We start from the raw sequence: 18697 nt of genomic DNA, 5'->3' as shown, positions 1-18697 counted from the left end.
GTGCCGTGTAGAAATTCCTGTTGGAGTATAATAAGTGTCGCTGTGAAAAAAGGCTGCGATTAAGCGAAGGGCAGGCCTGCAGCATTAATGTGGTAACAGGGCTACTTATTGATATGCCTGTCTGCTCTCAAATAACCTGCCATGTGGCTGCCATCTTTCAAAGGAGCGCAACACACTGTCACTGGATTTCACATAGCTACAGACGAGGCAGCCGACAGACAGACAGACGGGCCGACTGTCAGAAAGACAGACAGACAGGCCGACTGTCAGAAAGACAGACTTACTTATTTGGGTTCCGGAACAGTGATTTAGTATGTGCGTAAAACAACTTTTGATCACTACCCGCAGTAAAAAGTATTCCTCTAGTGACCCAGGACGACTTTCCTTATTCTGTACCTGGATGTGTGTATTTTATGTGTTTGTGTGTGTGTGTGTGTGTGTGTGTGTGGGTGTATGTATGCGTGTGTGTACCAAACTGCAGGATCAATGCAGCCAAAGGTTAAGAGGTTTTTCAGGAGAAACACATTCAATCAATCAAAGCTTCGCAAAGTCCCACAAGGTCCCAGTTTGCTGAGAAGACATCTTTACTACAGCCATTCTCCTCTGCCCTCACGCTCTCCCCTCCAGCTCTCCAGCTCTCCAGCTTTCCTGTCCTCCTGTCCTCCTGTCCTCCTCCCCGCCACCTCTCTCCTCATAGCCCTGTCCTCCGCTCTCCTCCACTCTGCTAAATGAGACAGAGATGAATGGATGAGGTGGAAGCGATAGATCAGGGTGGTACTAACGTCATGGCCTGATAGATGGACTCCACCCCGTATCTCATGGCAAACTCGTCCACGATCTCCTGGGAGACGTCGTCGTAGTAGACCTTCCACGCCTCGTCGCCTTTCACCTCCGGGATCTTCACCGCTCCGCTGTTCTTCATCTCCGTCAGGTAGTGGAACAGGTTCTAGAGGAAGGAGGACAGAGGAACCAATGAAGAACCGGAACCACAGCCAGGGAGAGACCCAGACTGGGAGACCCCCAGACTGGGAGAGACTCAGCCAGGGAGAGACTCAGCCAGGGAGAGACCCAGCCAGGGAGAGACCCAGGCTGGGAGAGACCCAGGCAGGGAGAGACCCAGGCTGGGAGAGACCCAGCCAGGGAGAGACCCAGCCAGGGAGAGACCCAGGCTGGGAAAGACCCAGCCAGGGAGACCCCCAGCCAGGGAGAGACCCAGGCTGGGAGAGACCCAGGCTGGGAGAGACCCAGGCAGGGAGAGACCCAGGCTGGGAGAGACCCAGGCTGGGAGAGACCCAGGCTGGGAGAGACCCAGCCAGGGAGAGACCCAGCCAGGGAGAGACCCTGGCTGGGAGAGACCCAGCCAGGGAGAGACCCAGCCAGGGAGAGACCCAGCCAGGGAGAGACCCAGCCAGGGAGAGACCCAGGCAGGGAGAGACCCAGGCAGGGAGAGACCCAGGCTGGGAGAGACCCAGCCAGGGAGAGACCCAGCCAGGGAGAGACCCAGGCTGGGAGAGACCCAGCCAGGGAGAGACCCAGCCAGGGAGAGACCCTGGCTGGGAGAGACCCAGCCAGGGAGAGACCCAGCCAGGGAGAGACCCAGCCAGGGAGAGACCCAGCCAGGGAGAGACCCAGGCAGGGAGAGACCCAGGCAGGGAGAGACCCAGGCTGGGAGGGACCCAGGCAGGGAGAGACCCAGGCTGGGAGAGACCCAGCCAGGGAGAGACCCAGCCAGGGAGAGACCCTGGCTGGGAGAGACCCAGCCAGGGAGAGACCCAGGGAGAGACCCAGCCAGGGAGAGACCCAGCCAGGGAGAGACCCAGCCAGGGAGAGACCCAGGCAGGGAGAGACCCAGGCAGGGAGAGACCCAGCCAGGGAGAGACCCAGCCAGGGAGAGACCCAGGCAGGGAGAGACCCAGGCAGGGAGAGACCCAGGCACGGTTGCTTGGTTGTTACCTCGTGCAGACAGGTGTACTGGCCGTGGGGAGGAGCCACCTTCTCCTCTCCCTTCATCTCCACGCTGATCTTCAGCCTGATGGCACCAGACACTGCCGACTTGTCAGTCCTCTTATCTGAAACACAACCACACTGGTCAACCCTCACCCTGCAACCACACTGGTCAACCCTCACCCTGCAACCACACTGGTCAACCCTCACCCTGCAACCACACTGGTCAACCCTCACCCTGCAACCACACTGGTCAACCCTCACCATGCAACCACACTGGTCAACCCTCACCCTGCAACCACACTGGTCAACCCTCACCCTGCAACCACACTGGTCAACCCTCACCCTGCAACCACACTGGTCAACCCTCACCCTGCAACCACACTGGTCAACCCTCACCCTGCAACCACACTGGTCAACCCTCACCCTGCAACCACACTGGTCAACCCTAACCCTAACCACACTGGTCAACCCTCACCCTGCAACCACACTGGTCAACCCTCACCCTGCAACCACACTGGTCAACCCTCACCCTGCAACCACACTGGTCAACCCTAACCCTGCAACCACACTGGTCAACCCTAACCCTAACCACACTGGTCAACCCTCACCCTGCAACCACACTGGTCAACCCTCACCCTGCAACCACACTGGTCAACCCTCACCCTGCAACCACACTGGTCAACCCTCACCCTGCAACCACACTGGTCAACCCTCATCCTGCAACCACACTGGTCAACCCTCACCCTGCAACCACACTGGTCAACCCTCACCCTGCAACCACACTGGTCAACCCTCACCCTGCAACCACACTGGTCAACCCTCACCCTGCAACCACACTGGTCAACCCTCACCCTGCAACCACACTGGTCAACCCTCACCCTGCAACCACACTGGTCAACCCTCACCCTGCAACCACACTGGTCAACCCTCACCCTGCAACCACACTGGTCAACCCTCACCCTAACCACACTGGTCAACCCTCACCCTGCAACCACACTGGTCAACCCTCACCCTGCAACCACACTGGTCAACCCTCACCCTGCAACCACACTGGTCAACCCTCACCCTGCAACCACACTGGTCAACCCTCACCCTAACCACACTGGTCAACCCTCACCCTGCAACCACACTGGTCAACCCCTGCCTCACAAAGTGACAACGGCAGTCACCTGCCGAAAAACAGACTTTTTCCTTCTCTCCCTCCCTGCGGCAAAGTCGACAAGCTCTGAAGTCTACAGGCTGTCTGAAGTAAGGTATGCTGCTGTGGCCTGCAGACTAGAGTGCACACTGCTCTACACACACAAACAGCACTCACAAACATACACACACACACACACACACAGATATTATGCACCATCTCTGAAGCGCACACACACACCTCCATCTGTGATATAAAGCAGGGCATAGACCTAATAACAGTCACTACCCGTCACAGCTGCTAAAGCTGGCCACGGTTCCGACTGCGTCCCCCCACTCTGCCCTCCTCTGCCACCCAGGTCCAGCCCTGGTCGGTCCACTCTGGGTTATGGATTTACTCAGGCGATTCGATTACAATAACAAGCAGGCTGGTCAGGAGGTGGAAGAGGGAAACGCACATTAACGTTGTTCTGGAAAACAGAACAGCCCTCGAAAACAAACAGGCAGCCCACAGCAGGCTTGTTGGGAGAGGATGTGGAGAGGGTGGCGGGTGGAGGGCATTCAGTGAAGAGCCGAGCCACAGCGACGTAGGGGCTGTTCAAACATTCATAGCAAACATTTAAAACCCACTGAACTGCACAGGCAGGGCGCAGGTCAGTAACACAGGAAACTGTTATTATTTATTTTTGAAGCTTGAGAGGAGAACAAAAGCTCTCTCTTCAGATCGGCGGTGATTCATACCGATGTGGGACTCCCATGAACCATCCTGTTGATGGAAGATATCCAGGACTAGAACCCTGCTGAGGTGGCTCCCCACACAGGGATGGGACACCCTCAGTGCTCAGGGTTCCTCCTCGTTCTGGGTGTGTAGACCAGAGGGAGAGAACCAGGGAGAGAGAACCAGAGAGAGAGAACCAGAGAGAGAGAACCAGAGAGAGAGAGAGAACCAGGGAGAGAGAGAGAGAGAACCAGGGAGAGAGAGAGAGAGAACCAGGGAGAGAGAGAGAACCAGGGAGAGAGAGAGAGAGAGAGAGAGAGAGAGAGAGAGAGAGAGAGGACGTACCCAGGTTGTACCACACGTCCATCTCCCCGCTCAGCATGCGGACCTCGATGATGGTCTGGCCCAGGAAGTCGTCCGATTCCCGTTTGAAGTGCTGCTTCACGCGGGACTTGATGTCGTCGTCCTCGTCCCAGACGCGCACCTTGATGCGGTCGGTGGCGTTGTGGCACTCGCTGGAACCCAGAGAGACACAGGGAGCGTGAGGGGGTGAAAAATGATATTTCTCTCAGTGACAGCTAATATCACGTAGGTGTTGAATAGATGGGGAAGCAGTCATGTCTGCAGAGCCCAACAGCGAGGACAATCATACACACTCCGCTCCAGCGCTTCTGCTAGCAAACCTGTGGATTGGAAACTGACTACTCTGGGGAGCACACAAGCAATACATAAAAAAGTGTGTGCATGTGTTTCGAGTGTGTGTGTGTGTGTGTGGTTGCAGTCTGCTATAAGTGTGACCTTTGATTGGAATAATAAACAAAATGCTATTTCTCTCATTCCCCTCTCCTCGTTCTCTCTCCTCTCTCTTTCCCTGTATCCGTCTCTTCTCTTTCCACTCATTTCTGCTTCCGTTCCCTAGATCACCCACTAAAGTGCATGGCATTGTCAAGAGTCAAATTGGTTTTAAATATATTATGTTCAGAGTAGATTCCTCAGAGATTCTCCCTGCCTAAACTGACCTTTGGCTGGAATAATCGGATGGAAATAAACAAAACACTCAACTTTTGTGTTCTTTCTTTCTCTCCTCTCTCCTCATTTCTCACTAGTTTTTCCCCCTCTGCAGTGGTTTCTCTCCCTCTCCCTCTCCCTCTCCCTCTCCCTCTCCCTCTCCCTCTGCCCCTCCCCCTCCCCCTCCCCCTGCATGCGTGTCAGGAATATTTAACAGCAGCAGCTTGTATACAATCTCACCACAGGTGCCCTGTTGGGCAACGCCCATGAGGGCTCTCAGACAGACGGATGACTCGCTGATTCACCTGAACACACACACACAGAGGGTCATCCTGACCATTGAAAGCTTGATCGTCACAGAAACTGAAACCAAGCAGACCGCCTCATACACTCTTCCACGGGGATGGGATAGTCTGCAGCTTTGCTACCGTACAGTTCTGGAGGCTATTTACACAATATCAGAGACAGTCATTACAAAGTAATACTGTGGTACTATTGTGGATGCATGACACGGTGGGTAGCGGCATGAGTTACTCTGGTAAACAAGAACGACATCTCTCTGACTTGGGAGCCAAGGCCCAGAGCCATGTGTGAGGCGGTAACACTGGAGACCACACACACACACACACGGCAGCCTCTCTGCTGAAGCTGCCATGCACGACTTGTCCACCGGGGGCAGGACAAATACTCACAAGAAGAACTTCTCGTCCCAGACAGGGTTGAGGTTCCCGAAGATGGTTTTGGTTCTGCGTTTGGTCTTGCCCACCTGGACGGTGACGTAAGGATCGCTGGAGCCCGTCTTGTCCTTGGCCTGAAGGCCCTGGGCACACATCACTGGGGGGGGAGGGGGGAGGGGGTTGAGGTATTAACAGGCCGGCAGACCACACACAGACCAGACAGATCTTCATTATATAAGAGCTTTTCAGGCCAGCCAGGATGAGTGGGCCATCTGCATGTGGAATGTTCCTGAGTCATAAATCAGTGAACATCTCTCCTGTAACATGCTCATTATCGTTGAGAGACTAAACTCACTCAACAGACAAACAAACGGGAAATCACGCTTTAGACTACACACACAACACACAGCAGGCGAACCTGCTTTTATGGGCACCCACAGCACAGCACACACACACACACCCACCCACACACACAGACATTGTGGAAGGCCCGAGTGAAGCTGTAGTATTTCACAGTACCATAAAAGGAAAGAGGACACTGGGCATTAAATATGTATAAGTGACAGTTTAAATTATTCAGAGAACATATATCCCACAGCCACACACTGACTGGGATTGGTGGGCACGGCGCAGACGGGGTTTGACAAATGAGAAGATACAGGCTTTCTGGCCCCCGGGCTGCTGGGAAACACAATAAAACTACCCCCGTCCAAAACAGGGAGGTAGAGAAGTAGGGCAGGAGAGAAGTGAGGAGGAGAGAGAGAAGGAGAGAGGAGGAGAGAGGAGGAGTGAGGAGGAGGAGTGAGGAGGAGAGAGGAGGAAAAGGAGAGAGGAGGAGAGAGGAGGAGAAGGAGTGAGGAGGAGAAGGAGTTAGGAGGAGAGAGGAGGAGAGAGGAGAAGGAGTGAGGAGAGAGGAGGAGAAGGAGTTAGGAGGAGAGAGGAGGAGAGAGGAGAAGGAGTGAGGAGAGAGGAGGAGAGAGGAGGAGAGAGGAGGAGAAGGAGTCAGGAGGAGAGAGAGGAGAGAGGAGAGAGAGGAGAGGAGCAGAGAGGAGGAGAGAGAGGAGGAGAGAGGAGGAGAAAGAGGTGGAGAGAGGGGCAGATTTGAGCAGAGGAAGGAGCATGGATGGATAGGTTACTATATGGTAGGCAGAAGGCGTGTGTGGTATTTTGGACCACAACCAATGCAAAATGGTTGTTGCTTCAGGTCCAGTGCTTTTGTGGCAATGTCACGGAGTCAGGCCCAGCTAGTCACTGAGCAGGCATTATGGGCAATGGATTCCCTTCAACAGATGCAGACGGTTAAGCTGACTGGGTTGACTTTTCAACTGAGGCTAAAACTTGACAATGGGAACATCTTGGCTGTGGGAACACATGGTGCCAGTTTTGCATCCTGTATTTGAAATCTCTTCCTTCCAAGCCTTCCTGTAGACCTGTATCACGCACCACTAGTAGAGGCAAACACCTTATATATGGCAAATAAGAAAACTTCTGACAGATAGACGGTGGGTGAAGTCATGAAAAATGTCTCAATTTATGTATAACTTATATTTAAGTTGAAGCATCTCACAGTTGCTGTGAAAGTCAGAATCAATGAGGCCCTGTGTTTATCAAATGAATAATAAATAAATAATGGCTCAATAAATACATTCTAAAAGGAGAAATTCGATAAACCCTGAAAGATAGATTAAAGCAAAGGGCCATCTCTCTCTCTCTCACACACACACACATATTGATACTGGCAGAAATGCAAGCTGGGCAATAAGTCAAGTCTCGGCTGGGCCCAGTCTGGTAACCATGGAGATGGCATGGTCGGGGAGTGGGCTTAAGCAGGACAGCAGAGCCACGCCCGGAACGGAGGGAGGATCTATGAGAGCACACTGCAGACGTCCCATTCTACAACGACATCTTCTGTATTAACAGGATGGTAATCGCATTAATAGATAACTATATATTATCTACATATGAAAATATAAGAAATATATCTGCATATCAACTTAAATATCAGACAGCAGGTTTGTGAACCTGTGAAGCAGGCTTGTGAGACATGGACACGGTGTTGCTATTGGTGACCAGTCTTGCCAGTCTATACTGGAGATATAGATCATATTCTAAGTATGATATGGTGAGTCCTGACAATGGTAACAATGTATTTAGTGGGAGACGGTATGTGCTATCAGGTGGTGAGGCAGAAACAGCGGGGCTGCACTGTTAGAGGGATCTGTGTGTGTTAATTTGTAACTTGTATAACTGCATGCTCTTATGGGTCTTCCCTTTTGGCACTTGTTTAGTTTTTTCACAATGTATGCTTCATGTTTTGGCTGCTTGCAATGTTTGGGACTACCGTTATGATCAGTGACCTATGCTCTTTTGTAAAGCTCTCTCTTGGAAGTCGCTTTGGATAAAAGCGTCTGCTAAATGCATAAATGTAAATGTAAATCAGTGTGATGTACAGGGAGAGCGGTGACAGTGACTGGGTAGCTTGGGACCAGGCTGACCTGTGATGGTGATCTTTGCGGACCACTTGGAGGTCCCCTCCAGCACGGCCTGCTTGGCTGCCTTCAGGTGGGTGGAGAAGTCCTCCTTGGAGATCTGGAACATCTCCTGGATGACCTCGAACACCTCGGGACGGTTCTTCTCCCGGATCTTCATCCTCTCCTTCATGGCCATGATGATGTTCTGGGTCTTGTCTTCAGCGCCGTGTTTGGAGCTCTTCTCCACGGCCCCTAGAACACACACGCAGGAGGGTTAGGGCTAGGGCTAGGGCTAGGGTTAGGGTTAGCAGGTACAACCTGTGTGTGTGGGAGAGTCAGTGAGAGAGAGACAGAGAGAGACAGAGAGAGAGAGACAGAGAGAGAGAGAGAGAGAAGGAGACTGCTCAACCCGAACTGTCATGCCAATAAAGCATTCTGAACTTCTGAACTGAGAGACAGAGAGACAGTGAGACAGAAAGAGAGAGAGAGAGAGAGAGAGACAGAAAGAGAGAGACAGAGACAGAGACAGAGAGAGAGAGAGAGAGAGAGAGAGAGAGAGAGAGAGAGAGAGAGAGAGAGAGAGAGAGAGAGAGAGAGAGAGAGAGAGAGAGAGAGAGAGAGAGAGAGAGAGAGAGAGAGAGAGAGAGAGAGAGAGAGAGAGAAATGTGTCTCTTTCCGGTCTCGTCGTCTTAATCGAGTTATCAGCCTGTCATCTAGAGTGAGGTCACGAACTCAGATTGAAATGAGATTAAAAATTAATCACCATTTGAATAGAAAGAGTGAGGTTTTACGACAGCCCAAGTGGAGCTAATCCAGTTCCGTACTGGAACGCCTGCCGTGAGGAGGGCCCTGCAGCACGCGTGTCAAACAGCTTGTGTGAGCCTATCGACTGACGCTCCAGCAAACGTGACTGGTGAAGCTGAACCCACCGATTGAAGAGTGAGTATGACAGTGTAGGAATTAAACAAGTCTATGGTGATCCGAGCTTATTACAAAACAGGAAAAAACTACTGGCACAGAAAATTGTATAAACCAATTCTCCATCTTCTGATGGCTTTGCTATCAGTTGATTGGTATGATGTCTGAACAGATGTCTGCAGTGTGCATGTGCCTTTCCAGACGCAAAAAAACAAAAATCTAAAAATGAATTTTCTTATGAACTTCAAAGCATGCTGAGAAACGAGCTAATGGGCGTCAAACTGTGCCGGCTGTCTGGTGTGTGTCTTACTCTGTAGGCAGTCTGCGTTGAGCAGGTCCTGGCACTTGTCGTGGCATTTGACGCCGCACTCGGAGCAGCGCATGCCCTGGCGGGCGATGCCCCACAGCAGCCCCTCGCACTCGTGGCAGTAGGTGGGCGCCGTGGCCGTCCACACCTCAAAGTTGTGTGGCGTCGTGGACGAGATGGGGTAGATCAGAGCCTGGAGGGTCTTCCTGAACACGTGCAGTTTCTGCAAAACAAATGAGGCCTTATGGGTTGTGGGCGCCTCATTAGCCTACTTTAACAATTTCAAAAAAAGGCGTAGTAGGCAATCAAAAGGCAAGGCGTGGGTACGTGTGATGAAAGAGCTATCCAGGACCGCGTGTCCACACGGCTGGGGGGTATCGTGTTCCATGTTCCGACCCAGACAAATCTGGTCAGAGCTCCCGCCCATTGATTGGACAGCTTGCATTAATTGGTGCAGCATACTTTAATATGTCTACATGCCTTGATGATAACCCGATAATCGATAGCGAGATCGGACAGATGGTCTTCTGCCCTGACATCTTGGATCACTAAATCACGGTAAGATTGGATGGGTGGTCTGGCTACAGTAATGCCTTTGTTCAGAGTGAGTGGTTTACTGTCAAAGGCTGCTTCAAACTGGAGACCTGACGAGTCCAAAGGCCCGGCAGCAGCTGAATGCCTTACTATAGTAGAAGTCTGTACAAACTGATTGCTTTATTGTGGGAGCCTTGTGTCTTGGAGGACTGAATCATGGGGCCAGATTTGCCAATTCTTGACTGGGTGAATCAATGTGTGCAGTAAATAACCCTTTTACAGCACAGGGTGTGTCGTGTGCTCGGAGGGAGAGAGATAGAGAGAGAGAGACAGAGAGAGAGTGAGAGAGAGACAGAGAGAGAGTGAGAGAGAGACAGAGAGAGTGAGACAGAGAGATAGAGAGAGAGAGACAGAGAGAGAGTGAGAGAGAGACAGAGAGAGTGAGACAGAGAGAGAGAGGGAGAGAGACAGAGAGAGAGAGACAGAGAGAGAGTGAGAGAGAGACAGAGAGAGTGAGACAGAGAGAGAGAGGGAGAGAGACAGAGAGAGAGAGACAGAGAGAGAGAGGGAGAGAGACAGAGAGAGTGAGACAGAGAGAGAGTGAGAGAGAGACAGAGAGAGTGAGACAGAGAGAGAGAGGGAGAGAGACAGAGAGGAGGAAATGCAGGGAGGTGAAATACAGCCCGCAGAGATGATGTTCTCTATTTAGTTCTCCTCCTTCATTTGTTCTTCCCTCCCTCCGTCCCTCCCACCCTCCATCTCCTCCCTGTTAATGCCCTGATGTCCCGACCCTGTATCGCATCAACACAAACGTAAGTACACGCACACACACTCACAAATTCCCTACGCAACCCCCCCCCCCCACACTCACACACACACACACCCACAACAACAACAGGGCTCCATCAGAGTGACAGATGATGAAACGACACCAGATGACAGGAGAGTGTGACTGTGACAGTGCGTCAGCGCTCTGTGCCCCCGGGGTCTGGCGCTGCTGCTGAATGCCCCTCGCCGTCTGCGCAGGCCCCTTAATGAAATGTCCTGCGAGACAAAACGACTTCCCTTTTAATCGGAGGAGGGCATGAGAGGAAGCAGATGTCAGAGTTATCCACTGACTTCACAGCTTGGCCACGCGCCACGTCAGAAAAAAAAAAACGAAACCTCTCTCCGACAGATTTACTGCTGCTGAGCCGTCTAATATTCCGCCACCCCCACACCACACAGCCCAGCAGGGCACACAGCCCAGCAGGGCAAACAGGAGACGGGCCAGCCCAGGGCAGGAGAAGCCTTCCCCCCGCCCTCCAGCACGTTCTGCCAGAAACACTTGGAGACGGATCAGGTGGAGCTAATACGTACATTTCAGGAATCAGTGCCTGACTGTCTGTGTGAATGACAGGTGACTTACTGACTGTGTCTGTGTGAATGACTGGTGACTTACTGACTGTGTCTGAGTGTGAATGACTGGTGACTTACTGACTGTGTGTGAATGACTGGTGACTTACTGACTGGACCTGTGTGAGAATGACTGGTGACTTACTGACTGGACCTGTGTGTGAATGACTGGTGACTTACTGACTGTGTCTGAATGTGAATGACTGGTGACTTACTGACTGTCTGTGTTTGAATGACTGCTGACTTACTGACTGTGTCTGTGTTTGAATGACTGGTGACTTACTGACTGTGTCTGAGTGTGAATGACTGGTGACTTACTGACTGTGTGTGAATGACTGGTGACTTACTGACTGGACCTGTGTGAGAATGACTGGTGACTTACTGACTGGACCTGTGTGTGAATGACTGGTGACTTACTGACTGTGTCTGAATGTGAATGACTGGTGACTTACTGACTGTGTCTGTGTTTGAATGACTGGTGACTTACTGACTGTGTCTGTGTTTGAATGACTGGTGACTTACTGACTGTGTCTGTGTTTGAATGACTGGTGACTTACTGACTGTGTCTGAGTGTGAATGACTGGTGACTTATTGACTGTGTGTGAATGACTGGTGACTTACTGACTGGACCTGTGGGACCTCAGCTCCGTGACAGGGACATCTGGGGGCGGGGCTAGTGTCTTATTACGCTGATCCCTGACGGACAGCTGTGGGGAACTCATTGGGTTGAACTTTGCTGATCAGTTCAACAAACGCAACACAGTGGTGAAAGGATCAGAATGTTCTAAATGACAGTTACTGTGGGTTGGTGGGTGTGTGTGTGTGTGTGGAAAGCAACTCCTATTCTCTCTCACCTGATTTTTCCATCTCTTTATTCTCTCTATGCCATCTCTTTCCTTCTCTCTTCCCATCTCCCCTCTCTCTTTCTCTTCTCTCTTTCTCTTTCTTTCCTGCCTTCCACCGGCTCCAGCCTCTCACAGCCGGGGTGGAAGTGGCGATTGGGATGCGACAGACACGGCCTGTATTGATCAGTGGCCGCAGCCTCCACATGATCACACCGTGACAGAAAACAATCTCATTCTGCTCGGTCCCTCCTCCGGCTTCCCTCTCTTTTGCTTCTCTGAACCCCCTGTCCCAACCTCCCCTCTCCTCCTACCCCTGTCCCAACCTCCCCTCTCCTCCTACCCCTGTCCCAACCTGCCCACTCCTCCTCCCCCTGTCCCAACCTCCCCTCTCCTCCTCCCCCTGTTCCAACCTCCCCTCTCCTCCTCCCCCTGTTCCAACCTCCCCTTTCCTCCTCCCCCTGTCCCAACCTCCCCTCTCCTCCTCCATACCGATTAAGGGAATTCCTGCTTTTCGTTATGTTTAATATTGACATCTTTTGATGTCTACAGTTTAGAGAGAAAGGATAGGCAGTAAAGAGAGACATGAAGCCAGAGGCCCTGGGTTTGGATTTGAACCCAGGCCTCTACGGTAAGGCCTCAGCCAGCACCACGCACACCTGGCCATTGGTAAAACATGTCTATCCAGACAGCGCGTAGTCCAGCACTGTATGTATGGGCGTTCAGTCATTCAATCGACATTGTTTCCTTCTGCTCTAGATAGCAAAGAGCGGTTGGGAGAGGGTGCTAAAGAGGGGAGAGAAGAGAGAAAAGGAAGAAAGAGAGAGAGAACATCTGTCCAGAAAGGACAGGGTGGCGTCAGTCCCTGCGGTGTGAATGTGCTGCTGGGCGTGTGACATCACAGCGTGGGATGTGCTGACAACACTGTCTCCTCTCCTGTCCTCTCTTCTCCTCCCCTTTCTTTTCTTCTCTTGTCTCCTGCGTACCATCTCCTCTCATCCTCGCCTACCCAATCCTCCCCTTCCCTCCCCTGCTCTCCTCCCCTCCCCTGTCCTTTCCTCTCCTCTCCGCACCTCTCCTCTCCTCCTCGCCTCGCTTCTCCTCTCCTCTCCGCCCCTCTCCTCTCCGCGCCTCTTCTCCTCTCCCCCTCTCCTCTCCCCCTCTCCTCTCCTCCCCCATCCCCATCAGCAGCATATGGCCGTTTACTCGTTCCCAGTCCTCACAGGGATGCACTCTCCTGGACTTAATGCAGCGGATGAAACCCTGACATCTGCTTGTCCTACTTACAACTGCTGCACAATCTGCAGCTCTGCTCTGGACTCATCCCCCCCACGTCCACACGTTAGCGTCCTCATCCATTCTCATCCCTCATCAGGAGCGAGCCAGTTGCCCGTCACTGACGCAGCTATCATCCCCCCTCCGTTAAGAAATCCCAGGCAGACAGGGCCCATTGGACAGTCTCACAAGAGCAAAGCTATGTTACAGAGTGTACCGTGTAGACAACGTAAAGAGCTTTGTCCTACGTCGCAAGCCAAGATGCATCCATATGTTGCCGTCAGGATCAACCCTCAGACTAGGCATCGACAGAAGTGGAGTCAGATGGCTGAGCAGTTAGGGAATCGGGCTATTAATCAGAAGGTTGCCGGTTCGATTCTTGGCTGCGCAAAATGAAGTTGTGTCCTTGGGCAAGGCACTTCACCCTACTTGCCTCAGGGGAATGTCCCTGTACTTACTGTAAGTCGCTCTGGATAAGAGCGTCTGCTAAATGACTAAATGGAAGTGAGAGAAGGAGATGGAGAAACGTGAATCCAGTAATCCTGCAGGCTTACGCCGATCCTTCTGCGACACGAGACGTCAGGAATCTGGCTCGCGTTTCTGGGAGAACCCGCGCCCCTCCACGGCCTGTCATGCCAGCTTTATTTATACGACGAGAGGGGGCGGACTGTAATCAATGAATGCAGGGAGCTCTGGAGGTCAGCATAAAAGAAGACTAATTCTCCCTCCATCGATTAACACATTCAGCATGGCCTGGCTCTCTCACCGTCTCCTCCGAAGCCCGGTGTTTATAATTAAACTTGCGCTGCTGTGTAAACCAAGAGATGGAGCCATCTCTTAATGGCTGGCATTCTTCTGGGCACTGCCGAGCCAAACCCCATCTGCCTAAGAGATTCAGAGAACGTGCAGTTCCTTCCCAGCAATCCCAAACCAGTGGGCAACAGTTTCAAGTTGTAAAGCTTGCAGCTGGGCACTTTATTTAATGTACAGTTACAGCTGACTTGACGCTAAGATGTCAGCTGGTAACTGAGGATTTACACCCTCTTGAGCTTTCTTCCTGGTGTGGGGCACCGTGTGCACGGAACACTCTGGCAGTCAAACAGCATGGTTCCAACTCCCCTGCATCCCCCATCTCCCCTGTCTAGTGCCTTAGCTAGTCCTTCCCTGTCCCCCGCCTGGACCAACCCTTATTCCAGAGAACATCCCATAAGCACCGCCTGCCCCTCACCCTCCCATCGCTACTGAACTCTGACCCCATTGTCAGTGATGGTTTACGACTGGACAGGGATTTCAGTGTGTTTCGTGGGGTACTTACCAAGTCCTCGTTGTTCAGGGTAGATCTGGTCACCAGGGCGAACGAGATACCTGCCTTTCGAGCAGTTAGAGTCTAGGATGGAGAGAGATAAGAAGGAAGGAGAGAGAGATTGACAAATAAATTATCCGACTGTCGAGCTGTAAATATGATATCATGACCATGAGGGTCACATGTGTGTACAAGACCGACTACAGCTCACCACAGCGTATCAGTCAGGCAGCTTTATCTAGCTTGCTTTAGAGTGAATTAAAACAACCTCCGGAACAATTTCATTTATTTCCCATGCCTCCCCCCCCCCCCCCTCCCATGGAACTGAATAAGACTCCTCGACAGAGCTAAGAGAAACAAATTGAGCCACGCTATCTATCCTCATTTGTCTTTAACTCAGTGGATTGGTTCATTTGTCTAATCAGTTCCCCTTGCACAGCACAGTCAGCCCTTTTGGGCCCGTTTTACAGAGGAGGATTGAGATGAAGACAAAGCACGGCACAAAAACGAATCGTCTCTGCCTTTCACGTCACAGTAAAGCCCTCGATCTGTGCCGTGGCCAAGGAGTTTATTTGGCCTGTGAGGAGCCGTTGGTCAGCACTGAGGCTGGAACAATCAGTGAAGATAGGATGGGATGGAACTCACCAAAGCCTGAGGGATCCGGGGAGGCGCGGAAGGAGGAGAGAAAGTCGAGAGATTGAATTAGAGAGGTGGTTTTGGGGTCACAGGGTGCACACACACAACAGAGCATGTCCGTACTGAGAGCATGGGTTTGTCTCCCGCCATGCAGGTCTGGACGCCACCACACTGCTCTACTATGGCTACTCGTCTACAGAGGTCGTACTTATGTATATTTGTATTCGTTCATGCATTAAAAAATAGTGACTCTGTAGCACTCATGCTTGGCATTTACAGCGTGTTGTGTCTCTGTTGGAGGAGGCAGTGTACACAGTCCTAGTTCTGCTGTGTCTCCTGGACGTTGTATAGGACAATAACAGACAAACACAAGACACACACTCATGTACGGTGAAGCCAGCTGTACAACACTGACTCAAACACACACACAAACGCGCACACACCAACAATCACACACACACACACGTTGACAAATGTCACACCCACGTTAGCTAAATCTCCACTGAGCCTAGGTGGCCAGAGTTAAAGGGAGACAGGTTCACATTTACGCCCCTACTAGAGGAGGTTACGCAACAGAGAGGAATGCAAACATGGACAGCTGACAATACTGGATCAGTCTTTACCACCACCCTCTCTTCTGCAGCCCAGCTATGGTAAAGATCCATGGAAGCCATGGAAGATGTAGGAGGGACGTGACCTCTACATGAACTTAGAGTGTTGATGTAAGTTTATTAACATGCACTGGTACTGCTGAGGTTGCTGCAGGCAATACAGGAAGACCTTGAGTCCAAATATTTGATGTTGAGGTCATAATAATAGATTTTATTTGTAACGCACTTTTCATTTGAAACAAATCTCAAAGTGCTCAGGTATCAACAGTGCCTTAAATATAATAATATATACGTTAATTCATATATAAAGATTTTTTGCATCCCACTGTAGAGTGGGGATCCCTCCCGTCCCAACCAATCACAACGCTGTTGCTGCCCTGAAGCAATCACACAGCCAATGGGGGACATCGACAGAGGAGAGGCATGAGAGAAGGGACCAATTAGACCACTGAATACCGACTTCATCCAATGTGTAAAAGGCTTTCTTCAGTGCTGCTTTTACATGATTTAAAAAGCTCACACAGTTAAATCAGAAGTCAATGAAGTCCTTAAGATATATTTTTAGGTAGAGTTGTCACCATTTCATATCGTTCTGCTTCTCGTTATGCTATGCTGTGCTGCAGGCCTAACTCCTGCCCAGACGGGCATATGTTTGGTGTTGGCCAGGCTGAAATCTGACAACTCACTGAAAAATATCACCCATAGCTGTTATGGGGCTGTGTAGGAATGGCAAATTTACACGCATCAAAAACCCATAAACAAAAATCCCAACCCATACTTACCAAAATATTGTTGGTTATTAATTTCATGAGAGATAATGAACAAATACAGCATCAACTCATGTCGTTCACTGTGATACAAACATTCATCAGCATCTATCCGTAGGACATTATCATCAGTTGATATCAGTTGTAGGACAACTACATTATCATGATATATTTTACCAGTAAACACAGTGCAGTAGTTGGCAAGACACAATTTGTATAAACTGTGCAGTGGGTCTTTAAGAGTAGATTTGAGAGGTCTAGTGGATCCTTCACAACGTGCAATTTAAGAGTCAACAATTCATCTATTTCTCAAGAGCCTGAGCATCTGGTCTGATATGATTTAAAAAAACATGAATATGAAAACAGACACTTAGGCACGAGACAAACACAGTACTAACAGTTACTAACAAACACCGGCAACTCTCGCTACATTAAGTGCAGTCGGCTGGACCGCCAGAGCTAAGCTTTTAAAACCTGGCTAGGACACGGATACAGCAGGCCGCACTAAAGCGGGCCTATTTGCCGGACGTGACACATTACGCTACAATAAAACAAAACAGGAGCATCAATATGATGCAACGCTACGACTAGGCCTCGTCTCTCCGCGCTAACTAAATAAGCGCGGAGAGTTACGACCGGGGGATTAGGTTTAACATGGCCAAACGGCAGGCTGCTCCGCTCCACATTTAGCATACTTACACGACGCAGTCAGGCAATGTCCCTCTGTCTGCCATGGTCTAGTATTGGGGCGGTCAGATCCATTACACGTAAATCACACCTAACCTTGTTGAAGCAGATAACTCACCAGGTCTCGGACAATAGGCATGGTCCTCTTGCGGCGTAAATCTGGCATGCTGTCAATACCATAAAGAATGCTGCCAGCCCTGGGAAAGCAGACAGGTTTAGAGAGTATTAATATCATAATAACGCTGTGCTGGGGGAGACATTACCACGTTGAAAGGGGGCCCTGATTTACAATGCTTGCCAACACCATGGATCACACTCCCATGCTCTGTGTCCCTGGCTGTCCTGGGCGGGGGGGATCCCTTGGCCGTGCCCCTCCCCCATTCCCCCCCGTCTCCCTGCCTCAGGTATACACGAGAGGGCTCCCTCTACCCTGACTCTGTCTCCAATAAGGATCCATCCCTTTACCCTCTCAGCAGAGTCTACAGTAGGGCTCAATCCCTCTACCCTTTCTCTCTCTCTACAGCAGGGTCTATAGTAGGGCTCCATCCCTCTACCCTGTCTCTCTCTCTACAGCAGGGTCTACAATAAGGATTACTCCCTCTACCCTGTCTCTCTCTCTACAGTAGGGCTCAATCCCTTTACCCTGTCTGTCTCTCTACAGCAGGGTCTACACTAAGGATTACTCCCTCTACCCTGTCTCTCTCTACAGCAGGCTCTACAGTAAGGATTACTCCCTCTACCCTGTCTCTAAAGGTAGATACAAAAGATCAATCCCTTATCCCATCTCTCTCCGTCGACCTTCATCCTGTCTGCAGTCTCCACTAAGGGTCCATTTAAACTCCACTCTCTCAGCCCCTCTCTCCCTGGGGCCTCCGCTGGGAGCGGAGCCTCCAGGGAGATCCTCTGGGCTGTCACTCACAGCCCTTTAATGACCTCTACGTGACATTCCAGCTCCCCGGTGGCCCCACTCCAGCCCCCGTCAGCCTTGAGTGACATCACAGGTCCGACCCCAGAGATATGAATCTAGAAGCCTCTGCTGAAGCATGTGCCAAGCCCTCTCAGTCCAGCGGGAAGGCCTGGCTGTGTTACTGCGCAGACATCTGCACACGGTCAGCTGGAGAGATAACGGGGAACAGCGGGGAGCACAAACATCCAGCTGTTATCTTTGTATATCCTCTTCAAACGCCATGGCACACGTGCTGACTCGCCTGAATATGTCTGTTTCCCTGACCCCCGCCTTATGACAACCAAAGTAGCGACCCTTTGTGTTTGTGTACAGGGACCCGATATTATGACCACCTACGCCCACGTGCATTTCCGAGCGCGAGCCAATGAGAGAGGAGTATAAAAGGCGCCACTTACCCACCAGCCTGAAGCCCAAGTACTTTGGGATCCAGGATATTGAGAGTCTGTGGAGAGGAGCGCAGGACAGTGTCAGACACAGCTAAACGCGACGCGGCACGC

The 18697-nt window shown here is 51.3% G+C and overlaps 1 protein-coding gene across 1 annotated transcript in view; it reads right to left on the bottom strand.

Moving 5' to 3' along the window:
- The window catches only part of LOC124481997 (protein unc-13 homolog C-like), a 74306-nt gene that overhangs the window by 36227 nt on the left and 19382 nt on the right, over positions 1-18697 (bottom strand). The window contains exons 6-15 of the mRNA XM_047042320.1: positions 18596-18642; positions 17352-17430; positions 15178-15183; positions 14545-14616; positions 9187-9406; positions 7983-8210; positions 5503-5644; positions 4148-4317; positions 1954-2069; positions 783-946 (exon numbers count right to left, since the gene is read on the bottom strand). Coding sequence (XP_046898276.1) covers positions 783-946; positions 1954-2069; positions 4148-4317; positions 5503-5644; positions 7983-8210; positions 9187-9406; positions 14545-14616; positions 15178-15183; positions 17352-17430; positions 18596-18642 — 1244 coding nt within the window. The remainder of the gene's footprint in view (positions 1-782; positions 947-1953; positions 2070-4147; positions 4318-5502; positions 5645-7982; positions 8211-9186; positions 9407-14544; positions 14617-15177; positions 15184-17351; positions 17431-18595; positions 18643-18697) is intronic.

Source organism: Hypomesus transpacificus, chromosome 19, assembly GCF_021917145.1.
Source record: "Hypomesus transpacificus isolate Combined female chromosome 19, fHypTra1, whole genome shotgun sequence".
Classification (NCBI taxonomy): Eukaryota; Metazoa; Chordata; class Actinopteri; order Osmeriformes; family Osmeridae; genus Hypomesus; species Hypomesus transpacificus.
Note: the sequence above shows the minus strand (reverse complement) of the source record. Positions and strands in the feature narration are given on the sequence as shown.